Raw genomic sequence first — 15,068 nt, 5'->3', positions numbered from 1 at the left:
AGTTTCAACATGTAAAACGGGGTTAGTAAGGTGTGATGAGGACTAAGCGAGATAACAGGTGCAAAGTACTTAAATCTGTCCTGGCTACATGGTTAGTGCTCACTGAATGGGGATTTTTAGGGTTTTGCCAGCTCCGGGCATAATGTCTGATATCTGGTACCCAATGGGTGAAGGACTCCATGAAGCTGTAATGTCTGCTCCTCTCTCCTCTCTAACCCAGGGCCATCGGTGCCAACCCCCTGTACTGTGACTGCCACCTGCGCTGGTTGTCCAGCTGGGTGAAGACAGGCTACAAGGAACCGGGCATTGCCCGCTGTGCCGGGCCCCTGGACATGGAAGGCAAACTGCTCCTCACCACGCCTGCCAAGAAGTTTGAATGCCAAGGTGAGCCCAGGAGTGCAAGAAGGGATGGCGGGTACGGGGTTGCATCCCCCCACTTCCTGCTTCCCCATCAACCTGGCAGGACCTTCCCGTCACTTCTGTGTCCCTGTGGTGACTGGCTGGGTGGGGGACAGATGGCAGGAATGTGGCCCCTGCTGCTTATTAGCATGACTGCCCTCTTGTCCTGACATACAACAAGCAAAAAAATAAAAAAAGCCAGGCGGAAAATCTCAGGCCGTAAGGGCTCTAATCCCTCCCTTGGGTTATGTAAGGAAAATAAAAATAGCAGCAGTGTTTCTGGAAGCTCCAAGCCTCCCAGCAGTACAGGCACTCAGGCCTCCCTTTGGTAGGAATTGTGCTCAGCAATTAGCTTAAACCCCTGGGCACTGAACCCAGCTGCTACCCTCCTGACATCTCTAGAAATCCAGGGCCTGGTGTGATTGGAGGCACCTCACCCTGGGCATTTGTAAACACGGGCTCGGGGATTGATTGACTGATTGACTGAAGGCCAAGGGAACCCTGCCGAGCAGAAGGCAGTGGCTGAGTGGCTGCCCCAGGCTTGGCTTGTATGCAGGGGTACAACTGCAGAAGGGCACTGGAGGCCGTGGGGCACGGCCCCTGCCCTCCACAAGCTCACAGACCACCAGTAGAAATGAAACTGACAGCCAGAGGTTAATGAGGAAGCCCCAGGCCACCCTGCATGCAGGATGCTATCACAGCAGCAACACTTCAGAAGGGTCCGGTCTGCGGCTTGGCTGGCAGCTGTGGGGAGCAGGCCAATTTATGTTGAAATATTTGCTCAGTATTTATTTAATGGTCTGGGACTGGTACTGATGAGAGGTTTGTGTGTGTGTGTGTGTTTAAATTTAACTGGGGGCTTCCCTGGTGGCTCAGCAGTAAACAATCCAGCTGCGAATGTAGGAGACACAGGTTTGATCCTTGATCTGGGAAGATCCCACGTGCCACGAAGCAACTAAGCCCGTGCACCACAACTACTGAGCCTGTGCTCTAGAGCCACAAGTACGGAGCCCACGTGCCGCAACTCCTGAAGCCTGCATGCCCGAGAGCCCTGCGCCACAGCAAGAGAAGCCACTGCAGCGAGAAGCCTGAACACAGCAAGGAAGAGTAGCCCTCACTTGCCGCAATAAGAGAAAAACCCGTGTAGCAATGAAGACAAAACAGAGCCAAAAGTAAATAAATAATATATAAAAAGAAATCTCCTTTAAAAATTTTTTTATTGGAATACAACATGCATAACAGAAAATTACACAGATAGTTAATGAAAGGCTCAGTGAATTTTCACAAATTGAACCCATCCAGGTCAAGAAGTAAGAGTTAGAACTGGACATGGAACAACAGACTGGTTCCAAATCGGAAAAGGAGTATGTCAAGGCTGTATATTGTCACCCTGCTTATTTAACTTATATGCAGAGTACATCATGAGAAATGCTGGGCTGGATGAAGCACAGGCTGGAATCAAGATTGCTGAGAGAAATACCAACAACCTCAGATACACAGATGATACCACCCTTATGGCAGAAAGCAAAGAAGAACTAAAGAGCCTCTTGATGAAAGTGAAAGAGGAGAGTGAAAAAGTTGGCTTAAAACTCAACATTCAGAAAACTAAGATCATGGCATCCAGTCCCATCACTTCATGGCAAATAGATGGGGAAACAATGGAAACAGTGACAGACTTTATTTTTTGGGCTCCAGAACCGCTGCAGATGGTGACTGCTGCCATGAAATTAAAAGATGCTTGCTCCTTGGAAGAAAAGCTATGACCAATCTAGACGGTATATTAAAAAGCAGAGACATTACTTTACCAACAAAGATCCGTATAGTCAAAGCTATGGTTTTTCCAGTAGTCACATATGGATGTGAGAGTTGGACTATAAAGAAAGCTGAGCGCCAAAGAATTGATGCTTTTGAACTGTGGTGTTGGAGAAGACTCTTCAGAGTCCCTTGGACTGCAAGGAGATCCAACCAGTCCATCCTAAAGGAGATCAGTCCTGGGTGTTCTTTGGAAGGACTGATGCCAAAGCTGAAACTCCAATACTTTGGCCACCTGATGCAAAGAACCAACTCATTGGAAAAGACCCTGATTCTGGGAAAGATTGAAGGCAGGAGGAGAAGGGGACGACAGAGGATAAGATGGTTGGATGGCATCACCGACATGATGGACGTGAGTTTGAGTAGGCTCTGGGAATTGGTGATTGACAAGGAAGCCTGGTGTGCTGCAGTCCATGGGGTCACAAAGAGTCAGACACGATTGAGTGACTAAACTGACTGTCTGAGGTATCTAGCACCTGGATCAAGAAACAGAGCCCCAGCTGTAACCCATGAGGATTCCCCTGCAGTTGTTACCAGAAAGTGTTTCTCCTTCTAGTCAAACTCATGCATGTTCAGTGGAACTAATGTTTCTCTACTTCTAGAAAGAGTCTGAAATAGAGTGAGTGAGCGAATGAAAGTTGCTCAGTCGTGTCCAACTCTTTGCGACCCCTTTGAGTATACAGTCCATGGAATTCTCCAGGCCAGGATACTGGAGTGGGTAGCTTTTCCCTTCTCCAGGGGATCTTCCCAACCCAGGGATCGAACCCAGGTCTCCTGCATTGCAGGTGGATTCTTTACCAGCTGAGCCACAAGGGAAGCCCAACAGTACTGGTGTAGGTAGCCTATCCCTTCTCCAGGGGATCTTCCCGACCCAGGGATCAAACCAGGGTCTCCTGCACTGCAGGCAGATTCTTTACCAATGGAGCTATGAGGGAAGCCCCTCTGAAGTGGAAACCTAACTTAACTGGCTGGTCTTACTATTTATTCTTGTGAGGTCCTCATGCTCTTCATAGGGGCCCAGCTCTGGCTGCTGGCTCCTCACCCACCTTCAAGCCCTTCACCACCAGTGAGTCCTGAAGGGGCTGGAGAAGGTCATGCCTGCAGCCAGAGAGGAGACAGGAAAGGGTCTTTCCCTGTTCAGCCTTGGAGAGAAACAAGTTCTAGGCGATGGACATTTTTCCTCCTAAGCGTGGCTTCCTCTCAGAGCCAGATCTCTTCTCTGCTGGAGTGGCCACCTTTGCTGTCCAGGCCAGCAAGTGACTGGGCTGAGGTGGTTGCTGTGGAAGGGTATGAGGGGATGGAGAAAACCTCAGCTGATTTCTATGATCGTGACCATGACATTCTCACACCGATGCCCCTGCTCTGCCCGCCACGTGGGAGCTCCTTACTATCCAACACCCGCCTGCGAAACACTTTTTTGGGATTATCTCATTTAGTCCTTCCAGCCCCATGAGGGGGGTTTTAAACTCTGTTTTTACAGAGGAGGGTCCGGAGTCTGGAGAGGTGGATGTGAGGGAGGGTGAGCGTGATCCAGAGGAAATACAGGGAGGGGCAAGAACCTTGGGGAGAGGGCTTCCACCATGCGTCCCTGCATGCCAGGATGCCGGGGTCGGGGCGGGGGGTTCTGCCCAGCCCTGTTCCCCTGCCTCCCCACTGCACTAACGCTCCCCTTTGCCTTAGGTCCCCCCACCCTGACTGTCCAGGCCAAGTGTGACCCCTGCTTGTCCAGCCCATGCCAGAACCAGGGTACCTGCCGCAATGACCCCCTTGTGGGGTACAGGTGTGCCTGCCCCAGCGGCTACAAGGTGCGTGCGGGCTGAAGTCGGAGGCTGGGGGTCTGCTCGAGGGCGCGGTATGGCAGGCTTGGGGCTGTCCTGTTGGTCAGCCCACGGGGGCCAGGGCGGCTCCTGGCTCAGAGCAGGAGCCCAAGTGAGTGTGTCATCATGACCTGACACGTGCATGAGTACACAAGTAACTCCCGGGACAGGAAGGCTGAGTTGCTGAGGGGGCTGGCTGACTCTGCTGACTCATTGGCCCCTGGGTCTCCCTGGGGTGCCCCGCCTCAATCACTGTCTTCCTCCCCAGGGCCGAGACTGTGAGGTGTCCCTGGACAGCTGTTCTAGCAGCCCCTGTGGAAATGGTGGGACCTGCCGCTCACAGGAGGGCGAGGATGCTGGCTTCACGTGAGTTACTTGTCCGGGGCTAGACCCTGGTGGGCAGGGTGTTGATGGGTCCGACCTCGGAGCCTTCTTCCTCTGAATGGGATGGCCCAGGGCCCTTGCAGTCTGGGAGATGGGGGGACAGGCTCAGGGGGAGCAGTCATTCACTCCAGATCACAGCCAGAGGCCTCTCCACACACCATCCCCTCGCCCCCACAGGCCAAGCCCCCGACGCTCACAGACAGTGGAAGCACAGAGACTCTGGGGGATGACCAGGTCACCCAGCAGGCTGGGTCGGGGTTGGGCTTAGAGCTCCTGCTCCAGGCTTCTCCCTGCTCTTGCCAGGTGCCAGGCAAGTCCTCCAATGGCACTGGGAACTGTTGCCTAGGGCATATGCACTGGCAGTGCCAAGAGGCAGTTGGGGACGTTTTAAACTCCTATCGTTTCTATTAACCTCCAGCTGAAGCCAAACACCTGCTTGTTGGGCCAACGGTGTCTGAAGGGAGGGCCCTGAGCCAGCTCCTCAGGACCATACCTCCACCTGAGCCCCCCGGAAGGGCTGGGGAAGCCTGCCCACAGGTGGGAGCAAGTCCTGGTCCCGCCCTCCGGGGTCTCCCCCACCAGCTCGTGGGTCACTCTGCGCGCACCATGGGCACAGGTTCCCCACTGCTCAGTGAAGGGCTGGACCTCACCCAGATCCTCCACAGCTCATCCTGCAAGTCCTCCCAGTGCTGACATCGCCACGCGAGCCCCCCACTCACCCTGCTCCTCCAGAGTCTCTCGAGCCCCCCATCTTCCCAGAGTTCTCCTGTACCCAGAGTTTTTCTAAGAAGCACACAGAATTTAGTTGCTGAAAGTAATTTGCCAGCTGAGCAAACTGACTCTTCAGAAAATGATGTCAAGTCCACTGGCAGGAATGGTCAGCCTGTCTCTGCAAACCCAAATTACCAGATGTAAAAAAGAAAACGCTAAATGGCCTCGTGGCAGGTGTCGCCTTGGAAACAGCATCCTTACAATAGGCTCTGACCTCCTCTGGGCTTGGCAGAAGCTCCATCAAAGCCCCCACCTCATTGGCTAGGCTACTGGGGGCATGTCTATGGAGGAGGGGTGCAGCTGTGAGGGTAGCCCCTCACACTTGGCATTCCTACAGACAGTGGGGAGCTGTGGGAAGGGTTCTTTTGGTAGAAAGGGGGTGCCTCCCTGAGTTACCTCCCAACCCTGAGACTTACAAGGGTCTCCTCTGTTATCCATCCCCAGCCCTACTGGAGGGGACTTAGCTGAGATCCCCTTAACCCGCTTCAGACCTCTCTGGTGTCCCGTGCAATCTTGCAGGGGGAATGAAATTCCAGGACACACCCTGAAACAGGCTTCACACCTTTTTGTTCACATACCTGCTCCCCCAAACAGATTTTTTTTAAATTACAAACTGCTTCACGCATTCTTAAGTGACAGCTAAAATTTTTCATGGTAAATTTAATTTTTCATTGCAAAGAAGGTCATTTCCAGGATACTGCACATATTATTAACACTTAAAAATAAAGCTATCATCCTTTAAATCACTCTTTTCTCATTCTTCAGTGAAAAATCACTTTATTTTTTTTTCTTTTGTATTCTGTGACTGCCTATCTCTTTTCTTTTTTTTTTCTTTTAAATTTTATTTTATTTTTAAACTTTACATAATTGTATTAGTTTTGCCAAATATCAAAATGTATCTGCCACAGGCATACATGTGACTTTAAAATCACATGAAGGAGCTCCTCTTGAGCAAGCTGCAACGTCTCATGTCATTTGTGTTTCTTCTCAAACTAGTATTTCCATTTTATTCCCCTCACCGCCACCCTCCCTGACTTTTTCTTCTACTGTAATATGTTTTCATGTTAGAGAGGCTTTTCTTCAGCACCCTGTCATACCTTCCTGCCCCAACATGGGTATATAAGTTTAAATGGAAAATTTTTTCACTTCTTTCTTGTCCCCATAAACCTCTGATGAAAGTTTCTTTTGCATTATCATTACAATGACCAATAATATACAGTTGATTAGAACAACATAACTGTTTTCCAAAATTTGACTGATAATTATTACACATAAAAGTAACATTTTATTAGACTATATCTCTTAATGAGATAGATGGAGCTTTGTGTATGGATGGGCTTCCTTTTCTCCTCCTAATTGGTTCCTATGTCCAGACATGAATATTATGGAATATCAGAGGGCTTAGCAGCCAATCTACTCCTTTTTAAAATACATATATAGCACCCCCCGCTCCCTCTCTCTCTCTATATATATATGGCTATAAATGCTGAGAATGTTCGTTCACATAAATAAACCAGTGGGATTAGGAGTTTTATTATAGCCATGTCTCTCAGTTACTTGAAACCCTTCCAAGTTAATACATCAAAAACCCAGAGTGATCGGTCATCAAAAATTATTTTTAATGCTCTATCTGCTGATAGTTCCATGAGGTCTTCCTTCAATTACTTTTTAATGCACAGAACTGGAAACCTCTTGACTTGCAAAAGCGTTTGTTCCTTCACTTTGGAAACATCAGTATCCCTAACTGTCCCTTTATTTGGCACCAGAGGATCTTAGGCCCCAGGCATGGCCCACCTTGACTCAGGCCGGGATAGGTACCTGTGCACCTTTCAGGAGCTCTGGGGCAGGTCAGTTAAGGGAGGAGTTCATGCAGAACTTGAAGCTGTGGAAATTAATTGCTCAGCCCTCTGTGACCCGCAAATCCTTTGGAATATCACAGTTGCCCCAGGGGGGGAGTGTACCCCAGTTTGAAGATGACTGATATCCAGGACTCCTGCTTACCCCCCAGCCCTCTTCTTACCCCATCCCTGAAATATGTGCTCCTCAAGTCCTGAACTATATAGAGGAAACTGGGGGTGGACTGTAAGGCTCTCTCTCCCCAAGGCTTTTACCCCCACTGCCTTCCCTCTCCTTCCTGTTCTCCCCTGTCAGAGTCCTTAGCTAACTCACCACCTCCTCCAGGAAGCCTGCCCTGACCACTCCCCCCAGGGAGGAGCTAGGTGACCTCTGCCCCTTTGTCCACCTTCTCCAGCATCAGTTTTGCACCATCCTGGTCCTCAGTCTCTCCTTTGGTCGCCAGTCTCCCTGTCATCACCCCCACTAGACTGAGTGATCTCATGAGCACAGGGCTGGTCTTGGTCACCGCTGACCCTCAGCACCTAACAAGGGCCTGATCCAGAGTAGGGACCGAAACTCTGGGTTGATACTCTTGACTACTGGCCACAGGCTTACACCAGTGCCTCAGGAAGGCTGTCACCCTGGCTGTGGGCCCACCCACCTCTCCCTGCTCCCCACAGGTGCTCCTGCCCCACCGGCTTTGAAGGGCCGACCTGCGGGGTAGACACGGACGACTGTGTGGAGCACTCCTGTGCCAATGGGGGCACCTGTGTGGACGGCGTGGGCAGCTACACCTGCCAGTGCCCGCTGCAGTACTCGGGTAAGCGTGGCAGGGCTCAGGGGTCAAGGGGAGCGGAGGCCCAGTGCCCTGAGGCCTGGTCCTATGGGCAGAAGGCTGGGGCCCTGGCTCAGTGCCTGCAGGAGCTTTCTTCTGGGCTGGCCGCCTGGTGGAACTCAGGGGGCAGCTTCTCTCCTGCTCCCCCCATCTTTTCCCCAGGAAGGGCCTGTGAGCTGCTGGTGGACTTCTGCGCTCCAGATTTGAACCCGTGTCAGCATGAGGCCCAGTGTGTGGGCACCCCCGATGGGCCCAGGTCAGTGTTGCCCATTTCTGGGGCCAGGGAAGGGCATGGGCCACCACGTCACCTCCCCTCTGCCCTCCCCAGCCTGTTTCCTTACCTGTCAGGTGGGTTGGTTTCGGCTGTACAGTCAGAGCCAGGGGCAGGGTGCTGGTATTTATGATCCGACAGACCTGAGTTTACATCACGGCCTGGAATGGGTGGCTTGACCACTCGGAGTCTCAGTTTTCTCATCTGCAAACTGGGTGCACCAGAAGCTTCCTCCTGGGGTGGTTGGAAGGGTTACATAAGCAAGTGCATGGAAAGCACTTACCTCCATGTCTGACATTTGAAAAGTACTCAATAAAGAACTAGACAAGGTCCACAATTTCTCATTGCCAATTGCAAAATGCACAAAACTCTGAAAACCAAATGCCCGTTTGATAGCAAAATTTGATCCAATCAATGTATTTGCTTTAAAACCTGCACTGATAGGAGGCTGCTTACAGTCACCATTCATCCCATGTAGAGGGAATATGTGTAGCATTTGCAGTAGAATGTGAGCATGTTTAATTAAGGGGCCACCCCAGATTCAACTGGCATGTTTCATAATACACAGTTATAGACACTGTACTGGGGCTTCCCTGGTGGCTCAGATGGTAAAAAGAAAAAAAAACCCGTCTGCAATGCAGGAGACCGGAGTTCAATTCCTGGGTCAGGAAGATCCCCTGGAGAAGGGAATGGCAACCCACTCTAGTGTTCTTGCCTGGAGAATTCCACGGACAGAGGAGCCTGGTGGGCTACATAGTCCATGGGGTCGCAAAGAGTCAGACACGACTGAGCGACTGACACTAATGAAACATTGTATTACCATTCCCAAATCCAAAAAGTCCCAAATTTCAAAACCTGTCTGGCCTCAGGAGGGTTGGATAGGGGTCCTTGCCTGTTGTCACCATCATCGTTACTGGCCTATGTAGAAGTACTTGTCACCGGCAGACTGCAATGTGAAGATCATGGGTTTTTCAGATGTTGCTCCCATCTGCAGTTTTGCAACAGGTCTCAATTCTGGGACCCTGTTCCACCTGTCAGGGCAGCATGGTGGTAGGGCTTCTTCAGGTCTGTGGCTGAGGGACCAAACCCCAGCCACTCGGGCCAGGGCAGGGGGTGGAGTCCCCCAGGGACTTAGCCAAGTAGGAGCTGCCAGAGCCTCATGGGCAGGAAGTGAGAGCTGGGGGACACTGAGGCCCAGATATTAGGTCAAGGGGCTGCACAGGAGCCTCTATCCAGATAGTGGACAGATGCTGCACTCCTGGTGGAGCCAGCAGGTGGGCTTGGCAGAGCAGACCAAGAAGCAATGGCAGAGCAAGTGGCATGCCTGCTCCTCAGAGAGACTGGACCTCAGAGGGTGGACTGAAGCAGGACTGCACACTGTCAGTCAGATACTGCTGAGACAGTCCTTCACAACACAGAGACGGAGCACTCAGTGGGTATACAGTGCATATTTACTCAACCTCCTGTCTTGGAGGAAGGTGGGAACTGCCAGGCACTCAGCTATGCCTGGCATTGTACCTGGAACCTACCAAGTATTCAGTATGCATTCATTCATTGAATTCGTTGTGTACATAGCTACCGTCACACTTTTCAGACTGCGGCTCAAGACCCACTCAGTAATAGACTATAATCAGTTGGGTGGACCAAGATTAACCTAAAAAAAAATAGAAAATATCAGACATCATACCCTTTTATATAGTAAGGAGTGTATTGTGGCATAAAACTGGTTTCAGAGGAGTGTGTGTGTGTTTACTGGGTAAAAGGTATTTCTTACTGCTTGAAAAACACTGGAAATGAGATTTTTAAAAATCACACAGGCGCACTTACTTGCCAGGTTGTGCAGTTGAGCTGTGGAGTCTGTAGTTTGGAAGGGTTTCTGGCAAGGGTTGCTTACTGGTGGTTCCTGGAGGAGATGAGCTATTGGCCTGGCTGGATCGAGGCAGGGAGAGAGGGGAGGGTATTCCAGAGTCAACAGGCGTGAAGGCAGAGAAGTGTAGCAGGGTGCAGATTGCTGCCCGTGGAGACAGGTATGACCACGGAGCGACTTGTTATGGGGGAAGCAGGATGGGGAGCATCAGGCAAGGTCGTGTTTGAAGAGGGTGGAGGGCACACTCTCTATTTGATAGGCAAATAGTTGGCACATGTGAACTGACTCAGGAGAGGAGTGAGCCACAGTGTGAGCTGGGAAGCTGGGAACTGGCCTGGAGCCAGAAGGTCACGGGGAGGAGAGCACTAGCCCGACTGAGGCTCAGGAGGCTGGGCCTGTGCAGCTGGGAGGCTGGGGGAGGGGGATGGATGAGCCGTATGTGACTCAGAGCCGTGCACTGGGGGGCAGGAGACAGGCTGCTGGGCAGGTTGAGGAGGGGCTGAAGGTTGACCTTGGATGTGCTGTTGGTGCTGAGGGTGGGTGCTCCACACGTGTCTATCTCCTCCAGCCATGGGGTGTCCACTCTCCCAGCCCAGAGCACCCCCATCCTGCCTGCAGCCCCCTCAGGCTCTTATCCTGTACTAGTAAAGGGTCCCGTGATGGATGGTGGCATCTTGACATCTAGGGCTCTGTGTGGCCTGCTGGGGGACTCCACAGGCCCCCAGGACCGTGAGGCTCTCTGTCATGTGTACAGCCCCGGGGCCCCAGACTCCCGGCTGAGGTCCGGGCTGCGTGTGGGCTGATGCCCGTCACCTGTGCCCACCCAGGTGCGAGTGTGCGCCAGGCTACGCAGGTGGCAACTGCACCGAGAAGCAGGATGACTGCAGGGACCACCGCTGCCAGAACGGGGCCCAGTGCGTGGACGAAGCCAACGGCTACTCCTGCCTCTGTACTCAGGGCTACAGGTGAGCGGCCTCTGGAGGCGCCAAGAGTGACTGACGTCTCCTAGCCGTCAGCTCGGGCGCTGGCAGGAGCCCCCAGGCAAGAGTAACGGCAGAGCCTGGGAGAGTTAACTGTCACTGTGCCAGTCACCATCTGTGTGGCCTAGGGAGAGTTACTGAGTGGCTCAGAGCACAGGCAGAGGGTGCCTGCCCTGACTGACAGAGGGAGCAGGAGGTGGGCACAGATGACTGGGCAGCGCTCCATCACTTACCTGCCCAGTGAATCCCTGAAGACATTAAAGGCCATTAAAGGCCATTAAAGGTCACTTACTTTTGCATCTTGGCCTCTCTGAGAGGTTGGGAGGGAAGGGCACCTGCCTTTCTTCTGGTCACCCACCTCCCATGTTCTGCTTATATCTTCTTTTAAAAAACAGTTTTATTGAGATATAACTTATATACCATATAATTCACCCAGTTAAAGTGTAGAATTCAGTGGCTTTTTTGTGTAATCTCCGAGTTAGGCATCCATTGCCACAATCAATTTTAGGAGATTTTCATTACCCCAAAGAAACTCCACACTTATCTGTTACCACAACCCTCTTCCATCTCACCTTTAGGCAACCACCAACCTACTAATGTCTGTGTGCATAGATTTGTTTATTCCGAATATTTCATATAAATGGAATCAACAATCTGTGGTCCTTTGTGATTGACTTTCACTTAGCATCATGTTTTCGAGGTTCTCCATATGGAATCATGTATCAGAATGTCATTCCTTTTAATGGCTGAATACTATTCCACTGTATGGATATACCACATTTGTTTATCCATTCATTGTTGATAGACATTTGAGTTGTTTCTACTTTTATTTTTTTGCTGTTGTGCATATTTGATGCTACAGAGTCTTCTCTCTTTTGTTTGTGTCTTAAGTCTCAGTTTTCTTTTCTGCAAAGTGGGTATAGTAAAACCTGCTACCAGAGTTTGCTAATGTGAGCACGGAGTGCTTCTTAAAGCCAATATGCACACAAGTCACCTGGGATCTTGTTGAAAACCAGATGCAATAGGCTTTCCATCCCTGACAAGTGCTCAGGTGATGTTGATGCTGCTGGTCCAGGGGCCACACTTGTTTCTCACCTCATTTCTCAGCATCCTTTTGGCTCTTAGTTCTCACAGGGAATGTTCAATTAGGAGCATCTTCCATTGCTTTAAAGCAAGTGTCCCAAGATGTTTAGTGAGTTTCTCTCCAGCACTGTGGGAAAGGAAGATGCCTCCTTGCTCCTGCCCTCTCTGACCTGAGTCCTTTCCCTCTCAGTGGTCAGCTCTGTGAGACCCCTCCCAGACCACCTGGCCCCAGGAGCCCCTGTGAAGGGACTGAGTGCCAGAATGGGGCCAACTGTGTGGACCAGGGCAACGGGCCCGTGTGCCAGTGCCTCCCAGGCTTTGGCGGCCCTGAATGTGAGAAGCTGCTCAGTGTTAACTTCGTGGATCGGGACACCTACCTGCAGTTCACAGACCTGCAGAACTGGCCACGGGCCAACATCACGCTGCAGGTGCGTTCCCAGGGCACCCGGTCATAGAGGGTGGTCAGAGAACAACAGGGGACCCTGGTCTCAGGTCAGAGCATCATCAAGACAGTGGGGAGGACTCTGTTAGCCAAAATTCTATGGATGTGGGTACCAAGATCTCAGCTTGAACTAGTTTAAGCACAGTTGGAAAGGTTATTGGGTCACAAAACCAGTCTTAGAGAAGGGCAGGGGTGGAGGTAGTCTCATGGGTGACTGGATCCAGAAAATCAAACTTAGGCGGATCCCCTCCCACCATCTCTTGTTTCAATGACTCCTCAGCTTCAGCCTCCAAGGCTGCAGACAGGCTTTCTCCATGTGGCTGGAATCTGGCCACAGCTAGCCCTGTGTTCCCTTATTTTGCCATTCCATGTCTTAAATTCCACTCAGAACATCATTATGTTGAGGGAAAGAAAAGCAAGTCCCACTTCCACAGCGTTGTTTGCTAAACATTTCTTGGGGCAGGGAGAGTATTGCATATCACATGATAAAAAAATTAAAGCCCTCTTTAGTCATCTCTTTCCCCCAGATTCCATTCCCTGTCCCTACTGCCATGCTACAGTCCATGGTGTCGCAGAGTTGGACACGACTGAGCGACTAAACATACACACACATCCCAACCTCCATGTCTTTCTTCTCTCTTTCATTTGTCCTCTTCGCTTTCCTTTTTCTCATAACCTTTTAGCCTCTCAAACATGCTCACTCTGCTCTCCATCCCATGATCTCCTCTGCAAAATCCTGTCCACTCACATCGTCCACTAGCAAGACCACAGCTAACTTAACTGCTCAACAAAATAAAGCTCATGGAAACCCGGCCCAGCCATTGCCTCGGGCACATCCTTGGAGAGGCTTGGTTTAGCCTGCTGTCCCGCTGCTGGCTCTCCTCTGCCAACTCGAGTTGGACCACAGTCAGCAACCTCAGGGAAGATTGCTGATTGGCCTGTCTCAGGCTACTTGCCCATCCCTGGACCAATCACTGAGTCCAGCGGGGACAGGGTACTATGATTGGACCAGACTGGCCCATGTGTCAGCTCTACAAACCAGGGGGACAGCATCTTTCCAAGAAGAGGGACAGAGCAGGAAAAAACCATCGTGGCTCCTACAGCATCATCACAGCAGAATCTCTCTCCCAAGGCACAACTCCAGCTTTTGCTTGCATGGCTCCAGTGATGAGTGCTTGCTTCCACGGTTGTCCTAGCTATTTGAGAGTCTTTCTGAATTTGTCCTTTCTATAGGTTCCATCCGGGTCCCAAGGCAGCTTCCTGAGGCACACAGAACAGGATACCCTAACTGTTCTCTCTGGGCAGGTGGTCCCAAGCTCTTATATACCCCCAGCGCAGAGTTTCCAGGCCTCAGCTGGCCCATCTGTCCTCCCCTGCCTGGCCATGGCCGATTGGCAGTGGATGGGGTTCTAGTGGGGTTGGGGGAACGGGGAGTGGGAGAGAGGACCCCAGCCTGGGTCAGCACCCGCTGAAGGCTATGTCACTCAGGCAGGGGAGGACAGTTGCGCCCGCATTTCTCTTTTAATGGTGGGTCCTCCTTCTGCCCCACCCGCCAGCCTGTGCTGCTGCTGTGTGGGGTGGGGTGGGAGAGAAAGTGCCATTGCCATAGGTCTCCACGGCAGAAGACAATGGAATCCTGCTGTACAATGGGGACAACGACCACATTGCGGTGGAGCTCTACCAGGGCCACGTGCGTGTCAGTTATGACCCGGGCAGCTACCCCAGCTCCGCCATCTACAGGTAGTGCTTCCTCCTGCCCACCAGCTGCCCTCAAGGGCTGGGGAGGCGGGGGTGTTGCTGCCACAGAGAGGTCTTCTGGGCCAAGAGCAGGTGCTTATCAGGATCCCCAGAGATCTGGGCTGCTCAAGTGGAAATGGCATTCAAACCACTGGGTCCAGTCCCACACTGGGTCTGAGGATCTGGGGCCTGAGCTGTGGTCCCAAGCTTCCCCATCTCACCACCACCTCACCGGGGGCTCCATAGTGGGGAGGGAAGGCTGATTAATTGGAAACCCCTGCCCCAAACTCCTCAGCTTTCCCAAGAGAGTCCCCCGAAGGGGAACATGAGGGACCAGGTCAGAGGCCACTGAGTTTCCACAGTCCTTTCTCTCAGAGATTTGGTTTCTTGGGAAGCAGGTGCTGGACCAGTGGCCTTTCTAGGGAAGTGACTGGGGAGGGACGGGTCAAACTGAAGGCCATTCCGTTGGGTGGGGACACCTCGTCTTCTTCCAGCACTGAGACGATCAACGATGGGCAGTTCCACACAGTTGAGCTGGTCACCTTTGACCAGATGGTTAATCTCTCCATCGATGGCGGCAGCCCCATGACCATGGACAACTTCGGCAAACACTACACCCTGAACAGCGACGCCCCCCTCTATGTGGGAGGTGAGGACCTGCAGGCCTGGCTGGAGCTGCAGCCGGCCTTCCCTGGGCCTCCCCATTGTGTGGTGGTTATTCCAGGTGGGGCCTCTCTTGCCCTCTGGCCTGAGGCTTGCCAGGATCAGGACTGTCCTGTGGAGGACATTCCAAGGTGGCAGTGGGGGTGGGGAGATCCTAGTGAATGGCCAAGC

The 15,068-nt window shown here is 51.9% G+C and overlaps 1 protein-coding gene across 1 annotated transcript in view; it reads left to right on the top strand.

The window, feature by feature from the left end:
* Positions 1–15,068, top strand: part of SLIT1 (slit guidance ligand 1) — a 172,041-nt gene that overhangs the window by 153,817 nt on the left and 3,156 nt on the right. The window contains exons 26-34 of the mRNA XM_002698413.7: positions 221–384; positions 3,892–4,016; positions 4,297–4,394; positions 7,700–7,839; positions 8,017–8,110; positions 10,820–10,957; positions 12,246–12,483; positions 14,107–14,237; positions 14,729–14,883. Of these exons, the coding sequence (XP_002698459.1) occupies positions 221–384; positions 3,892–4,016; positions 4,297–4,394; positions 7,700–7,839; positions 8,017–8,110; positions 10,820–10,957; positions 12,246–12,483; positions 14,107–14,237; positions 14,729–14,883 (1,283 nt within the window). The remainder of the gene's footprint in view (positions 1–220; positions 385–3,891; positions 4,017–4,296; positions 4,395–7,699; positions 7,840–8,016; positions 8,111–10,819; positions 10,958–12,245; positions 12,484–14,106; positions 14,238–14,728; positions 14,884–15,068) is intronic.

Source organism: Bos taurus, chromosome 26 (assembly GCF_002263795.3).
Source record: "Bos taurus isolate L1 Dominette 01449 registration number 42190680 breed Hereford chromosome 26, ARS-UCD2.0, whole genome shotgun sequence".
Lineage (NCBI taxonomy): Eukaryota > Metazoa > Chordata > Mammalia > Artiodactyla > Bovidae > Bos > Bos taurus.
This window is presented reverse-complemented; position numbering and strand designations above follow the sequence as displayed.